The 16,021-nt window shown below is 45.6% G+C and overlaps 1 protein-coding gene across 1 annotated transcript in view; it reads left to right on the plus strand.

Annotated features, from left to right (window-relative positions):
* The first annotated feature begins 7,024 nt into the window (after positions 1-7,024).
* Positions 7,025-16,021, plus strand: part of LOC120394979 (abnormal spindle-like microcephaly-associated protein homolog) — a 33,485-nt gene continuing 24,488 nt past the window's right edge. The window contains 2 exon segments of the mRNA XM_039519157.1: positions 7,025-7,422; positions 15,410-15,553. Of these exon segments, the coding sequence (XP_039375091.1) occupies positions 7,111-7,422; positions 15,410-15,553 (456 nt within the window). The 5' untranslated portion in view covers positions 7,025-7,110.

The following is a 16,021-nucleotide window of genomic DNA, read 5'->3' on the forward strand; positions in this document are numbered from 1 at the left end:
AGGTATACAGTAGCCAGAAAAAGAAGTGTTCATTAAAGGAATGAATAGGGAGCAGTTGGGGACTCCTATGATTGGTGCAGCATGGAGCCAACCCCACATTCTTATAGCCCGCCTTAACCCTTGTATGAGGGTAAGGTCCCAGCAATGGATTTGCTTGAGGGACCTGGATGGAAAAAGAGGGAGAGCTGGTAAAAGCCCCCCTGAGTAATTACAGAATAAGCATGGGGTTACCTGCACTGTACACTTTTATCTGCTGGGTAGTCCCAGACATCTAATAATAAAGTTGCGGCCTGATTAAGCCCATGTCAAATGTCTCCTACCCTTCTTTTGGTATAGCCAGACAATACAGTATTCTCCTGCTTTGTGGTTTAACCTTGTCTTATATTTAGTTAAATTAACCTACCTTTAAGTTCCTCAAAGCAGGTACCTGCATAAACTGGCTTGTAAAATGTCATGTGCATTCATGGTACTCTAGACTTTAATTATTTTAGCTTCTCAGTCAGAGGATATAGGGAAGATCCTGCTTCCATTGAAGTTAATGGCAATTTTGCTATTGTAGAATTGCCAATAGTAATTATATGGCAAACCAATATTCCCTCCCATTGCATTAAAAACTAGAGTATAGGGTGGATATTTGCTGCTTTAAAAGTCACAGGTGAGAACCAGTATGTTAATGTCATGCAGACTATAGCATGAATGAAGTTGACAATTACAAAAATATATCCTCTATCATAGTAAAAACTAGTATGTTCTGATGCATGGGTGTATTTTCAGAATTGATCCGTATTCAGCAGCTCCTAAATCAAGTGGGCAGATGTTTTAAAAAACACTCAATAGTGAACAGCTCGTACTGTTTTCACTAGGAGCTGCTGAGTGCTTTTGGAAAGCTGGCCACTTCATTTAGATGTCTTAAAGGGAGCTGAGCTCATTTGAAAATCTGGCCTCAAGTGTAGGTTCCAAGTATTTCTGAATATCTAGACTGCGTTCTGTAAAGAAAACTACACAGTATATCTGTCTGCCAAAAAAACTCTATTGAATTAGCACAGCAGTTTCTTCTATGGAATGGCTGAGTTTCAGTGTATGTAACTGTGGCAGGTGCTTAGGTGGTCTGATACTCACTGCATGCTGTTAGGATATAGATATGCAAGCCTGTCTGTAAAGGCCTATACTTTAAGAATTTAGGTATATGTTTGTCATTTAGCTAGTTATAGAGGTATAAAAGAGAGAAAGAATCTGTGTAATGGCCTTCTCTCACTGTGACAGTCTGAGGCCTTGTTCTTAGGCCAATGCAATATAATATAATTGTGTCAGCCTCCCAGTAGGATTGGGCCCAGTGGCATCAGCCCCCACCCTCCAGATCGGGCCCAGCAACATCAGCAGGAGGCCAGGTTGCCCCCCCACATAGGATCATGGGTCCATTGGCCCTGGCTGGAGCAGGCTCCGTGGCACTAGGACCACAGTGGCAGGTGGGCTGCACAACTGAGCTATGTGCAGCCAAAGTAGGAGACCAGCAGGCCCAGGGAGGGGGATGCAGGGGACTAGAGCTGCAGGGAGAAAAGTGCAGCCAGTGCATGGGGGACAGACTTTAGGTGGGGGGGACTGATGGCTGAGGGTAGTCCCTGGATCAGGGGCTACATAATGGGGCACAGTCCCTGGATAGGGGGTTGAGTGCTGGAGGGCAGTCCTTGGGGGGTGAGGGGGAAGGAACTGGGTACTGGGGGCAGTTGCTGGTGGGCAGTCCCTGGGTCACGGTGTGGGACTGAATGATGAAGGAGGCAGTCCCTGGATGGCCTGTCCTACCCTGCACAGGGCACCCTGTATCTGAAGAACAGGCACGTGTGCCAGGGGATCTGGGTGCTGGGAGGACAGGCCAAGAGGGTGTGTTTACATGGGTGGGTTCCCCCTGGCCGGGGAGGCTCCCCCTCTTTGCAGGCAGGCACCAGAGTTGTGCTCTCCAGGCACTCAACCCAACCATACTGCCCTTAGAGTAAATTAATTTTAAGTTAATGTTTTGACTTATTTTGCTAATGCAAAATGCTCTTGGTAGACATTTGCCAGTGTTGAAGTGCAAGTTACTATATTGATCTGAATCGTACTGCCGCCATATAACAAATGCTAAACTTTTTTTTTAGATGTACAGGTGGATGGCCCACATAACACACAGAGAGCTGCATATGCAGCCCACAGTGATAAACAGGTTGAGAACCACTGCTCTAAAGGCTAGTGTACAATTAGTGTTATATAAATACAGTAGTGTAGACTTGTATGCAGTGTTGTAGCCATATTGGTCATAGGATATTAGAGAGAAAAAATAGGTGAGGTAATATCTGTTATTGTACTAACTTATCTTGGTCATCTCCTCCCCCCCAAAGAGCTCAAAAGCTTGCCTCCCTCACCAACAGAAGTTGGTCCACTCACCTTGGCTTTAGTGTGTAATAGTGTACACTACACCTTATTTCATAAGATTAACAGATGTGTGTTTTGATCATTTGCAACATTCGTGATGTTTATTAACGGGAGAGGGCAGAGACAGCAGCAGCGTAAGTCATAGATGTCAAGCCTAGAAGGAAGTGTTAGGCCTGGTCCACACTACACAGTTAGGTTAAGGTAAGGCAGCATATGGTGACCTAATTAATTATGTCAGTTTACACACTTACACCAGCAGGACAAGACTGTAGTTGTGTCCTCTTACATCAACATAACTCCACCTCCGGGAGAGGCATAGCGCTTATGTCAGTGTAGTTAAGGCGATGTAGAGTAGACACTACCTTATTTACATCCACTGTTAGTTGTCTTGTCAAGCTCACAGCTCCATGCTGGAGCCCTGAAATTGACAAGAAAGCAAGGTGGCTAGAGCTGGGCTTCCTGGGGCTCCCCACTCTCGTCTGTGAAGCTACTGTGAAGCTCCCCTCCCTGTGTGGAGAAGCCTGTTTTTTGACCACCAGCCAATCAGCGATGGGGGACTCTCCTCCTGGGGCAGGGGCTGAGTGACCCCACCCCCATGGTGCCACCCCACCTCCTTCTCCTACCTGCTTCTTGTGGGCAGCAAGCAGCTTTCTGTGGCTCTGCAGCTGAGCAGTTCGCAGCCTCGCTTCAACCTCTCAGCCAACTAAAGGCAGTAGCAGGTAAGTGTATTTCAAAGGGGGTCTTGGGATGAGGGTGGCTGGGGGGCACTGAAACCTCTTCCCAGCCCCAGGTGGCTGTGCTAAGAGCCGGCACCTCGCTGCTGGAGGGGTCACTGTCTGCATGGGGGGGCACCGGCTGCAGCCCAGCTCTCTGCATCTGGCAGGGGGCTCAGTCAGAGGTGTCTCCAAAAACATCTCGGGGACCCCTGCAGCACAGAGAGACTGAGAGTATCAGCCCCCACTGGGCAGCTGGACCGGGACGGGCATGGGGTGGGGGAAATGTCTCCTGGGCTGTTGCGGGGTGCAGTGCCCCCTGCTTGCCCTCCCTGCCCAGGCAGAGACACCTGCCTCTCAGAGACTGTGGCCATGTCCATGCAGTGTGCTTGGTCCCCCTCCCTGGCATCTGGGTGACTGCTTCTTACCGGGGTGGCGTAATGGAAAGGAAGAGGCAGTGGGAAAGGAATAGAGTGGGGGGGAAGAGAGGGAAACTCAAGCTACCAGGGGAAACCTTCCAATCAGTGCAATCTCTGTCTTGGGGTGTGGATGGAATAATCCCTCAAGGGAAGGGCTAGTGTGTGATCCCTGTGCTTTGGAAAACACAAGTCAAAATGTAACCCTTCTGCCGGGCCGAAACGATAGCAGCAAGGGCCGGGTTCAATACATAGGGGTCCCTTCCCCACAACATAATGCAAACCAGCTTGAGCCCCCACCCAGTTACCTGGGACAATCTTACACTCACCCCTGGGCACCTCGAAGAGGCAATACTTCCCCTCTCGCAAGCACAGAGTCTTGGTGTAGCAGAAAAGGTTTAATTACATGACAAACAACAAGCATTAAACTGGGAAAATACCTCCGCTAGAGTTCATAGGTCAAACCGTGAGCAAAGACCCACTCCAGCAAATTGGGCCATGTCCTTCTCTCGGGGCCCTTGAGTCCAGCAACCCCCAAATCACCCACAGTCCCAAAAGTCCCACAATCCAAAAGTCTCTGTCCCGGGTCAGTGCAGCCCCAGAGCTCAAGAGTCTCTCTGCAGAGGTCCCCCTCCCCAGCCTGGGTAGAAAAGGGGCACCTTACGTGGTTTCGGGGCCAACTGCCCTGCCTCTTCGTGGGGTTCTGCTTCCGCTAGTCATCTCCGCAAACAGCTCAGCTCCGCTTGCTCTGTGGGCTGCTCCGCTCTGCCAGCTGCTCTGGTCCACCAGCTGTCCTGTGAGCCACTCCAGCCGTCCTCACGAGCTGCTTGGCTCCACTCTGCTCTGCCAGCTGCTCTGCTCCACGGTATGGCTTCAGGCTCCCCCACTCATTAGCACAGTACTCAGTGCTCTCAGCTCAGCAAGTCCAGCTCTTCAGTGATTTCAGCTCTTAGTGATGCCACCTCTTAGTAGGGGAACCCCAGTACCAGTGAATTCAGCTCAATAACCTGCATTTAGACTCTTAAGGGAATCAAAAATTAACTCTGACATTCCACAATGGAGAGAGGCACAGGTGGAACTGGTGCTTCTGGCTCACACAAAGAGCCTGCACCACCAAGTACAGATCTCTGTCCCCAGCCTCTCTCTTTTCAATGGGTTTTGGAACCCATGTGCCCCATCTAGCAAGCGCTATCCAGCTGACAATGAAACCCCCCATCACAAGACAATTTTGTAGTTCCCCATTTACCCAATCAGGGTGACATTTCATTCCTTCTGCCCCAATAACAACGAAATTGGGGCTCCCACTGCTGCGAAAATAACCATCCCATGCTGCTGTGCGGTATGCTAAGGGGGGTGGGAGTGCCCATGCAAATAACCGAAATACCAATGCAACACTTTCCGCACTCCCCATAATTTACCACCAGATGTCAGGGTGGGGCTCATCCTGACTCTGCTTACACAAGCATCATATTGGGGGTGGGGGGAGGCATTGCTGAGTCCCAGGGTTGAGTAATTCTCTAGTGATGGTTATTGAATTGCTAATTGTCATTCATTTACTGCACAATGGCTGGTGATGGTTGTGTAACATCCACCCAGACATTTGGTCAAGTGCCTTTTTGTTTCTGGGGAGTTGCCTTCTGCGCTACTCTCAAATTTGCAGCATATTTCATTAACACCATACAGCACAATCTCATAATTTTATACACTTTAATGATATACATATGTCGACAGAACAGTGGGGTTCAGCAAATCATAACCTTTCCCATGATACCTTACATGGCATGCTTTATATGAAATATAAAGAATATATACAAAAGATGAATTTGAGGCTTACAGAGCACAGACCACCACTCCCCAAGGTATAGAGCAGTAGCTCTCAAACATTTTTACTACTGACCTCTTTCACACAGCAAGCCTCTGAGTGCGACCCCCCCCCTTATAAATTAAAAACACTTTTTATATATTTAACACCATTATAAATGCTGGAGGCAAAGCAGGTTTTGGGAAAGGTTTTGGGGTGGAGATTGACAGCTCGCAACCCCCCATGTAATAACCTTGCAACCCCCCTGAAGGGTCCCGACCCCCAGTTTGAGAACCCCTGGTACAAAGTGTCAGCTAGAAACTCTAAGGCTTGAGATTTTTAAAAGGAGACTAGACAAAACATCCAGTAAGGATCAGCCCTGCATTGGCAGGGAGATGGACTGAGCCAGGGTGATCACAGAGGGCTTTTGCCCCTGTAACTTCTATAATTCCATCCCAGTCTCCTGGGAATACAAATTCTGGTACTAAAGACCTGGTGCCTGGATCCCATATTACCTTGCACTGGGACTGGGAATTAATGCCCTGACATGCAACTCCTCCTATTGGGCCACTGTAGATCCTGCTGTTAGTACAGCTATTTGCAGGTGCCCTTGTGTTTAGCTGACCCCTTGGACTCAGTCCCTGAGCCTATCCCCACTAAACTGAAAGCTAAACTGACACTACTATCCTGCTGTGTGGATCACCATGTGCTTGTACTGTGAATTCTTGGCATGCACACATGGCTGTATTCATCTCATTGTGCTGGTAGTGCTACTTCCTTGGTGTAATGATGACATTATGCTAAGATGAATCCTGAAAATAGTGCCCTGGTGTGACGCTCACTGTGCTCTTCATGTGAATCCTGCATTTCTGTATGCTGTGTTGTTATAGCCCTGTTGTTCCCAGGAAATCAGCGCAACAATGTGAGTGAGGTAATCTCTTTTATTGGAGCAACTTTTGTTGGTGTGAGAGAGAGACACAAGCTTTGGAGCTGTCACAGAGTTGTTCTTCCGGAAGAAGAGTTCTGTGACAGCTCCAAAACTTGTCTCACCCGCCAACAGAAGCTGGTCCAATAAAAGAGATCCCCTCACGCAGCTTGTGTCGCTAACGTGACCAGCCTCCCTCCCAACCCGGCAGAGGTGCTCGGAGGAGGGGGAGGAGAGGCGCGAGCGGTGGGCAGGCGGGGGAGGGGGTGGAGCGGGGCCCAGATGTCAGCACCTAGGCACACGGGAGGGGGCTCAGGCTGGTTCTCAGCCAGTTGGGCGGAGGCAATAGCAGCTTGTCACGCAGCCAGGCGTGGGGGAGGGGCGTGACGCTAACTGCCCCGCAACATGACGCGCACGGAATTCTCCCCGGGGAATCCTCTTTCCTTCCGCCCTGTGCCGGGAGCCGGGCCGCCGCCTGGCCCGCCCGCAAAGGCTGCTCTGGGCTGCCGGGCAGCTCACCTCCAGCCAAACAACTCCGAGCTGATGTTTAAATAAAACGCCGGGTTGTGATTGGCGGAGAGGCTGGAGGGTGGGCCCTGTACGGCGATTGGCGGCCTGGAGGAGACGCTGCGCCGCTGGTTGGCGGGCGGGGTGGGACAGGGCTGTGTGGGGATTGGCGGGCCGGCGGGGGCGCTTGGGGATTGGCGGTGGCGCTGGGTTTGAATGGTCGGCCGGGGCGGTTAGTGCCGAGCTGCCTGTTTGGGTTTGTGCGTCTGGAGAGGCTCGTGCGGTTCTTCTGGGCTGCGCGGGGACTGGGCAGCGCTGGGTCCCGCCAGCGATAAGCCGCCAATGGCTGCAAAGCTGCCGCGCAGGGGAGCCGCCGCCGCTGCCTGCGAACTGAGCCCGGCCGAGAGCCCGGGGCGGCGGAGGCGGCGCTGGGCTGGCAGCGCGGGGGAGGAGGACGAGGACCCCGCCGTGCTGACTCTCACCCACTTCTCCCGGCCGCCCTTCCTCAGCTTCGGCAGCCTCCGGCCCGGCGCCTCCTGCACCCGGCTCCTGGCCGTAGACAACCCCAACCCGGAGGAGGCGGATGTGGCTGTCGACCGCTTCCCGGCTCCCTCCACGGGCTTCAGCCTGGAGCGCCGGCGCTTCCTCGTCCAGGTAGGGCCGGGCTCGGGGAGAGCCTGAGCTGCTGCCCCGCGCGGCTCTGCGTCCCCTCGCCACACCTCTGCGGGGCGCCCCGGCAGCCCCGTGTCTGGAGGGGCTCGTGGGGGCGGTGCTGGAGGCAGGGCAGAGCCGCACGCTCCGCTGCTGCTGCCCTCCCTGGGCGAGGCGTCTCCGGGAGCAACGGGCTGCGGGCTACCCACCATGTCCGTGCAGCCCCTTGGCACCTGTGTCCTGCGCTGGCTGCCCCCCCGTGGTTTCCCCAGGAATTGAAATTAGGGGCGGGGTGTTCAGATTTACTCTGTGTGTGTGTGTGTGTGTCAGGGCTCATGAGGGGTGAGACTGTGAAGGTGGGCTGTATGGCACCATAGTAAAAACTGAAAAATGTTTCATGACTGTTTTATTAGATTCAACTCATGTTTTAAAATCATCACACAAATTAAAGTTGACTACTCAAGCCTTCTATGAAGCACTACGTCTAACATCCTTCTTGGGTTCTTGTTATAGTTTTGCACAACTCTGTTAATGAACTTCTTGAATGCAATGCATTCATCTTCGGTGGCTTCTCGTGTGTCTGGTACTTCCATTCTTTCAACTGATATGCTCATTAGTTCATTCACATGATCAGGCACAAGGTGACTTCTTTCAGAACACAAAATTCTATTTACTGATGAAAAAGAAACACTCAACTGTAGGTTTTATGACTGGGAGTAGCAAGAGATGAATTCCTACTTCTTTCATCCCAGGAAACAGAACACAAAGATCGGGTTGAGCCACTAGTGATGATAAAAAAGAAGTTGAAGTCAAATCTTCATTCATTTGTTGTATGATATTCCACTCTGTGTTCAAATTCTCTATTCTGTCCTGATCACATGGCTGCCCCATTGCTGGTAGTGCCTCACTCCACTCAACTGTTGGTGTTTTATAGGCCAGGCATCTGTAAAAGCTACGTAGAGATTGAGTAGAATCTAGAAGTCGCTGTTGTAGTTTTTTAAGAATAAGGTCTGTGTACTTTTTCAGTTGCCTTAACAAACACTTCTTGCCTTCTTCACTTAAGGATTCAGTATAAATGCCTTCATTACTCAACTTCTGGACTGAAGTCTGCTTCTTCCAGTACTTTTTCAATGGATAGATCTCTAATTGATCCAAATGTAGCTTCTATTGCTCGACAAAGATCTACTACTGTTGTAGCAGATGCCTGGACTTGTTGCCTCAACAGTAGACTTACGAGAGAGAGCATGGCAATAGTCTTCTCAGAACTTAGTACAAAAGTAATCCACGGGCTCACTACTTAGATCCATCCCATCTTGGTAGATACGTTCCAAAGCCAGTAATAACGGGTGGAGTAATTTTAAGACAACAGCCAATGATTGCTCATGAGAAAGCCAGCAGGTTTTCCCAGATTGGACTAATTTGAACTTCAGTCCCAGTGTATATTCTATATTTTCCAAGATATTCAGTCTTTTTGGACTCTTGCTGAAAGAATATAATGAAGACATGATTTCCAGAAAGCCTTTGACAAGGTCCCTCACCAAAGGCTCTTACGTAAATTAAGCTGTCATGGGATAAAAGGTAAGGTCCTTTCATGGATTGAGAACTGGTTAAAGGACAGGGAATAAAGGGTAGGAATTAATGGTAAATTCTCAGAATGGAGAGGGGTGACTAGTGGTGTTCCCCAAGGGTCAGTCCCGGGACCAATCCTATTCAATTTATTCATAAATGATCTGGAGAAAGGGGTAAACAGTGATGTGGCAAAGTTTGCAGATGATACTAAACTACTCAAGATAGTTAAGACCAAAGCAGATTGTGAAGAACTTCAAAAAGATCTCACAAAACTAAGTGATTGGGCAACAAAATGGCAAATGAAATTTAATGTGGATAAATGTAAAGTAATGCACATTGGAAAAAATAACCCCAACTATACATACAACATGATGGGGGGCTAATTTAGCTACAACGAGTCAGGAAAAAGATCTTGGAGTTATCGTGGATAGTTCTCTAAAGATGTCTATGCAGTGTGCAGAGGTGGTCAAAAAAGCAAACAGGATATTAGGAATCATTAAAAAGGGGATAGAGAATAAGACTGAGAATATATTATTGCTCTTATATACGCCCACATCTCGAATACTGTGTACAGATGTGGTCTCCTCACCTCAAAAAAGATATTCTAGCACTAGAAAAAGTTCAGAAAAGAGCAACTAAAATGATTAGGGGTTTAGAGAGGGTCCCATATGAGGAAAGATTAAAGAGGCTAGGACTCTTCAGTTTGGAAAAGAGAAGACTAAGGGGGGACATGATAGAGGTATATAAAATCATGAGTGATGTTGAGAAAGTGGATAAGGAAAAGTTATTTACTTATTCCCATAATACAAGAACTAGGGGTCACCAAATGAAATTAATAGGCAGCAGGTTTAAAACAAATAAAAGGAAGTTCTTCTTCACGCAGCGCACAGTCAACTTGTGGAACTCCTTACCTGAGGAGGTTGTGAAGGCTAGGACTATAACAATGTTTAAAAGGGGACTGGATAAATTCATGGTGGCTAAGTCCATAAATGGCTATTAGCCAGGATGGGTAAGAATGGTGTCCCTAGCCTCTGTTCGTCAGAGGATGGAGATGGATGGCAGGAGAGAGATCACTTGATCATTGCCTGTTAGGTTCACTCCCTCAGGGGCACCTGGCATTGGCCACTGTCGGTAGACAGATACTGGGCTAGATGGACCTTTGGTCTGACTCGGTACGGCCTTTCTTATGTTCTTATGTACATGAAATGTATAGCTTTTAAAATGTCTTTTGAAGATTCTGCATCTCGTAGTAGTACTAGTTGGAGTAGATGGCCTCTGCAGTGTGTATAGGAGAGATTAGGGTTACACTTTTCTCTGAGCAAAGTTTGTACTCCACCATGTCTTCCAGAGAAGTTTGTAGCGCCATCAGATGCACAAGCAGCCATCTGTTTGGGGTCCAATTGACAAGCATTTAATGCTTCTAAGATGTGGGTTGTCACAGATGCAGCCGATGTGTCTTCTATAACTTGAACATCTAGAAATGCATCTACTCTCATGGATCAGTAACTGGTTAAAAGATGGGGAAACAAAGGGTAGAAATAAATTCAGTTTTCAGAATGGAGAGAGATAAATAGTGGTATCCCTGAGGGGTTGGTACTGGGACCATTACTGTTCAATATATTCATAAATGATGTGGAATGGGTATATAGTGAGGTGGCAAAATTTGTATATGATACAAAACTATTGAAGATAGTTAAGTCCCAGGCAGACTGCGAAGAGTTACAAAGGGATCTCACAAAACTGGGTGACTGGGCAACAAAATGGCAGATGAAATTCAGTGTTGATAAATGCAAAGTAATACACATTGGAAAACAATCAACTATATATACAAAATGATGGAGTCTGAATTAGCTGTTAACACTCAAGAAAGAGATCTTTGAGTCATTGTGGATAGTTCTCTGAAAACATCCACTCAATCTGCGGTGGTAGTCAAAAAAGCAAATGGAATGTTGGGAATCATTAAGAAAGGGATAGATAATAAGCTAGAAAATATCATATTGCCTCTATATAAATCCATGGTACATGCACACCTTTAATACTGGGTGCAGATCTGGTCACCACATCCCAAAAAAGATAATTGGAATTGGAAAAGGTACAGAGATGGGCAACTAAAATGATTAGGGGTATGAAACAGGAGGAGAGATTAAAATGACTGGGAATTTTCAGTTTAGAAAAGAGACGACTAAGGGGGGATATGATAGAGGTCTATAAAATCTTGACTGGTGTGAAGAAAGTGAATAAGGAAATGTTATTTAATCCTTCACATCACACGAGAACTAGCTGTCACCCAATGAAATTAATAGGCAGCAGATCTAAAAAAAACAAAACAAAAGGAAGTACCTCTTCACACAACATGAAGTCAGCCTGTGGAACTCTTTGCCAGGGGATGCTGTGAAGACCAAAACTGTAACAGGATTAAGAAAATAATTAGTTCAATTCCTGGAGAATAGGCCCATCAGTGGTTATTGGCCAGGATGGGGAAGGATGCAACACCATGCTCTGAGTGTTCCTAGTCTGTTTGCCAGAAGCTGGGAATGGGCAACAGGGGATGGATCACTTGATGACTACCTGTTCTATTCATTCCCTCTGAAGGGCTTGACCACTGTCGGAAGACAGGATACTGGGCTATATGGACCATTGGTCTGACCCAGTATGACCATTCTTATGTAAAAATTCAAGTGATTTGTAACCCATCCCCAGCCAAAACCTATCACTTGGGCAACATAACTCTGTGTGCTGGATACCTGGGTAGATTAGGTGTGAATGTAAATACAATCTGTTCCTGAAGCCTTTCCCCCTAGCCCATCACTAGCTGTCAGGGAGAGCTCATTTAGACTTTGCTTACAAATCATCATTTGAAATGATTAGGTTGGCCAACATCAGCAAAATGAATGCACTGACATTGTCATAAAAAAACAATAGACTAGCTTCCTTAGACAGCTATGTTCATACTTTTCAAATCTATTAAACTTTTTCATATACACATATTTTAACATACACTGTATATGCTTTTAAAGTGTGTGTTAATGTTTCAATTTCAATTCAAATTTCCAAACAGTCGCTAAATTGGCATGTAACTAGTTCACAAAACTGTGGGGGAGGTGTTGGGGAAAATTCAGTAGGGGTGTAGGGAAGTCACTGCTGCCCCCTCCCTGGGGCGCCAAACTCGTGTGCTGTCAAAGCCGTTGCCTCCATGGGCCGCCCCATACACCAATGGGTGACCACACATACGCTAAACAGCCAAACCTCGCTCGGTGGACTCCCCGAACATCCCTTGGTTACATGCTTTGCACCGGCGTGATGGGGTTGGAGCTGCCTGTAATAATTTATGAACCTTGACTGAGTTAATCCGCTATCAGCTTTGCCAGGGAAGGGGGAGGACACCTCCCCTCCCCCAATATGCTCAGGAGCAATGCGTTCATTTCCATGCCTTGGCTCAGGCCCTCCGAGGGGAGGAGTATCAAAAGCTTCAGGATGGTTTAAAGACTCGCTCTAGAAGAGGACAGATAGTTAAGGGGAGAAACTGACCAATCAACTCTGCAGGGGGTAGGTGTGTCTCCAGGAAGCTTAGCCTATGTCTGTTTCAGAATGGTCAGGCTTTACCTAAGATAGACGTGTTTGTTTGAAAAACTTCTTATGCTTTGCTAGTCCTACTTTAAAGAAAAACATTCTAGAGTAGTTCTCCTGTATACCAGGACAGCATCCTGGCTATGGGGCATTTTGAGGTGGGTCTTTCTCAATCTCTTGTATGTGTTCTTTGCTGTTCCTACTCTTAAAATAAAACGTCATACAATTTAATCATAAGGCTGTTTTGGTCACTGCTAGACACAAGCTCTCAATGGGAACAACCACAGATGGTGTTGTGACGTTATCTGATATGACTAGTAAGGAATCTATTTATTTGTCAAAAAACATTTCCTGAATCTTTTTTGTTGTCTGTATTGTTACAGACATACTTTCTGACAGGTATTTTGAAATAAATGACCAAAAATAATTGAAACCGTGTGGTTATTTTGACACATATAATTTGCAGAATTTTAAAATATTGTGCTGCACCAAAAAATTTAAAATTCCAGACATTCTCCCAGGAGTATCTTTGTAACAGCAGATAGCAAATTTTGACAAGTGCCTTCTCCTGACAGCAATATTTATCTATAATCAGTATAGGGAGCAGAATCTTCTGAGGAAGTGACAGCTGCCACAGTTTACTACCAGTAGTGCAAGTAAATGTGTTAAATGAGTTAATTGTGTATGGAACCTCTTTAGCATAAAAAGGTGTATGGTCAGATTTTTTTGCTACAAGGACCAGCAAAGTATAATGAGATAATGCCAGTCTTTGGTTTTCGCACTGCTGTCTTGTTTCTCTTCTTCATCATCTGCCTGTTCTGCTGCTATATTGATTCAAATATCAGAGTGAAAGTACAGAAATGGTAATGATAGCAACTGGCATTTTTCACCCTGTGTTAGTGTCAGCAGAGCAGCAAAATGTACAGTAGGGTAGCTCACCTAGTGTTTGGCAAGAATCTTCCCTGAGTTCAAGCTGTTCAACGAATTAATTCTAATCCCCTGCACCATCCCAAAGTTGAGCTACTGGCATGTGAGAAGGACGCTATCTTCATTATTTTTTCAATAACCTTATTGGTCTATCTGCTCTAATCAACACAGAACTTAGAACTTGGGTATTTGAGTTAAATAAGAACAAAATTACTTAGAAAATCTAAATATGCTTATTTAAAATTTTGCTTACATTCTGATAGTTATTTAGGATATTTAACAATATTACTCTTGCATGTCTATAATTCACCTTCTTGCTTACAGTCCTCTCATATAGCCCTTTTCACAAGCATTAAAATATATGTACTACAAAATATGAATGAAGTACTGATCTTTTTAACAGCTGCTAATGTTACACCAGCTAAAATTATTTCTTTACGATGCTGGTTCTGGCGGGACCCAACTGAGAGTGCCAATTCAGGACAAATTGCTTAAAGCAGGGCAGTTACAGCCCAAGTCTGGGGTTTTTCCACCTCTGAGGTAACCCAAACCAGCCAGCCAGAGAGGACTTTGGTTTTACCCCACTGGCTAACAACAAGTCACACAAGCAATTATGTTAGACACTCCAGTTTCCCAGTATCACCACCATTGCCACTCATTATGGGGACAAGTGGTTATGAAAACAAATACCCCAGTAAAAGAAGAAAGGTTCTCTTGATCCCAAAGGACCAAGCCCCAGACCCAGGTCATTATACAAATCAGATCTTACCCACAAATCATGCTGTTGCCAATCCTTTAGAATCTAAAAACTAAAGGTTTATTCATAAAAGGAAAAAGATATAGATGAGAACAAGAATTGGTTAAATGGCATCAATTACATACAGTAATGGTAAAGTTCTTGGTTCACGCTTGTAGCAGTGATAGAATAAACTTCAGGTTCAAATCAAGTCTGGAGTACATCCAAAGCTGGGATGGGTCATCAGTCCTTTGTTTAGAGCTTCCATTTGTAGCAAAGTCCCTCCAGAGGTAAGAAGCAGGATTGAAGATGAGATGGAGATGAGGCATTAGACTTTTATATTCTTTTCCAGGTGTAAGAACACCTCTTTGTTCTTTGTGGAAAATTACAGCAAAATCGAGTCTGGAGTCACATGGGCAAGTTTCCTGCATACTTTGCTGAGTTACAAGGCATATCTGCCTTCTCTCAATGGGTCAGTTGTAGAGCTGATGGTCCTGAATGGGCCATCAAGCAGACTAGGCAGAGCTGACACCAACTTGTCTGGGGTGACACCCCAGACGCATAGCATAAGTTTGAAATACAGACAATATAGAGCCAATATTCATAACTTCAACTACAAAAATGATACATACATATAGACAGCATAATCATAACCAGCAAACAATAACCTTGTCTCAGATACCTTATTTTACCCCTGTTATACAAGTTTTGGTGCCACTACAGGACCTTGGTTGCAACAATGATCTATATGGTCCCAGTTCAAGTCAATAACGTGACAGCGGGTTTTCCTGTCTGGGGATTGGTATTGTTTTGAGCAGGGGGTTGGACTAGATGACCTCCTGAGGTCCCTTCCAACCCTGATATTCTATGAAAATCACATCCATTCTATCTCCTGACCTCAGTATTGTATATTTGTACTTTCTCACCTGTCCTCCATCATAACAACTAAATGCATCTAATAAGTCAACATTTTTAAAGTTGGGTGCATAAATTTAGAGACACCAATCCATATTTATGCACTCAGGGGCTGAAAATGTAAGCCATACTGAATAGCATTTATATAGCACTTTACTTAAAAGCATTCACAGACACTAACACTTTTGTTCACTGCTTCTTTTTTAAATGATCGATTCTCTTAAAAATATTTTCATGTCCTTACAATGTTTTTGTTTTACCGCTTCATTCTCTCAGTCTGGAGAAAGAATCTTTATTTCTATAACATGGACACCATTAGAAGAAGGAAAAGTCCGAGAACTGGTAACTTTTATTGTAAATGGCATTGTAAAACATCAGGCTGTGTTGCTGGGTGTTGCTGAGCAGCCTCTGAAGAAAAAGGTAAGAAGTGTATTTTTAATTACACTGATTATTTTTGTCTTATTTGTTGCTTGTTTGTGAGTCAAAATTTTGCAATATAGCAATTGTTTCTACTAGTGTAGACATGGATGAATTGTTGAATGGGTATCCTCAGTAGGAGCCCTCAATAACTTGGAATTTGCTCTCCTTTAACCTGAAATAGCCCAAGTCCGGTGAACACTGCAAAGTTGTTCTTTCCCATTTGAAAGTGGTAGAACATCTTAAGGGTGTATTATTGGAGTAGAAAAATGGCTTTAGCTTATTTTCCTGGTTCGTTTGATTATGGATTATATTGCATTGTATTGCTGTGCTTCAGGTATGTTGGTGTGTTGCTTTTGATGTGGGCATTTTAAAGTTTATAAGTGCATAGAGCATGTGGCTACATATTACTTTTTTAGTGTGTATCTATTCAAAATAACTTAAAAAAACCAACAATCCAAAATTAAAAAC

This window comes from Mauremys reevesii, unplaced genomic scaffold (genome assembly GCF_016161935.1).
Source record: "Mauremys reevesii isolate NIE-2019 unplaced genomic scaffold, ASM1616193v1 Contig87, whole genome shotgun sequence".
NCBI lineage: Eukaryota > Metazoa > Chordata > Testudines > Geoemydidae > Mauremys > Mauremys reevesii.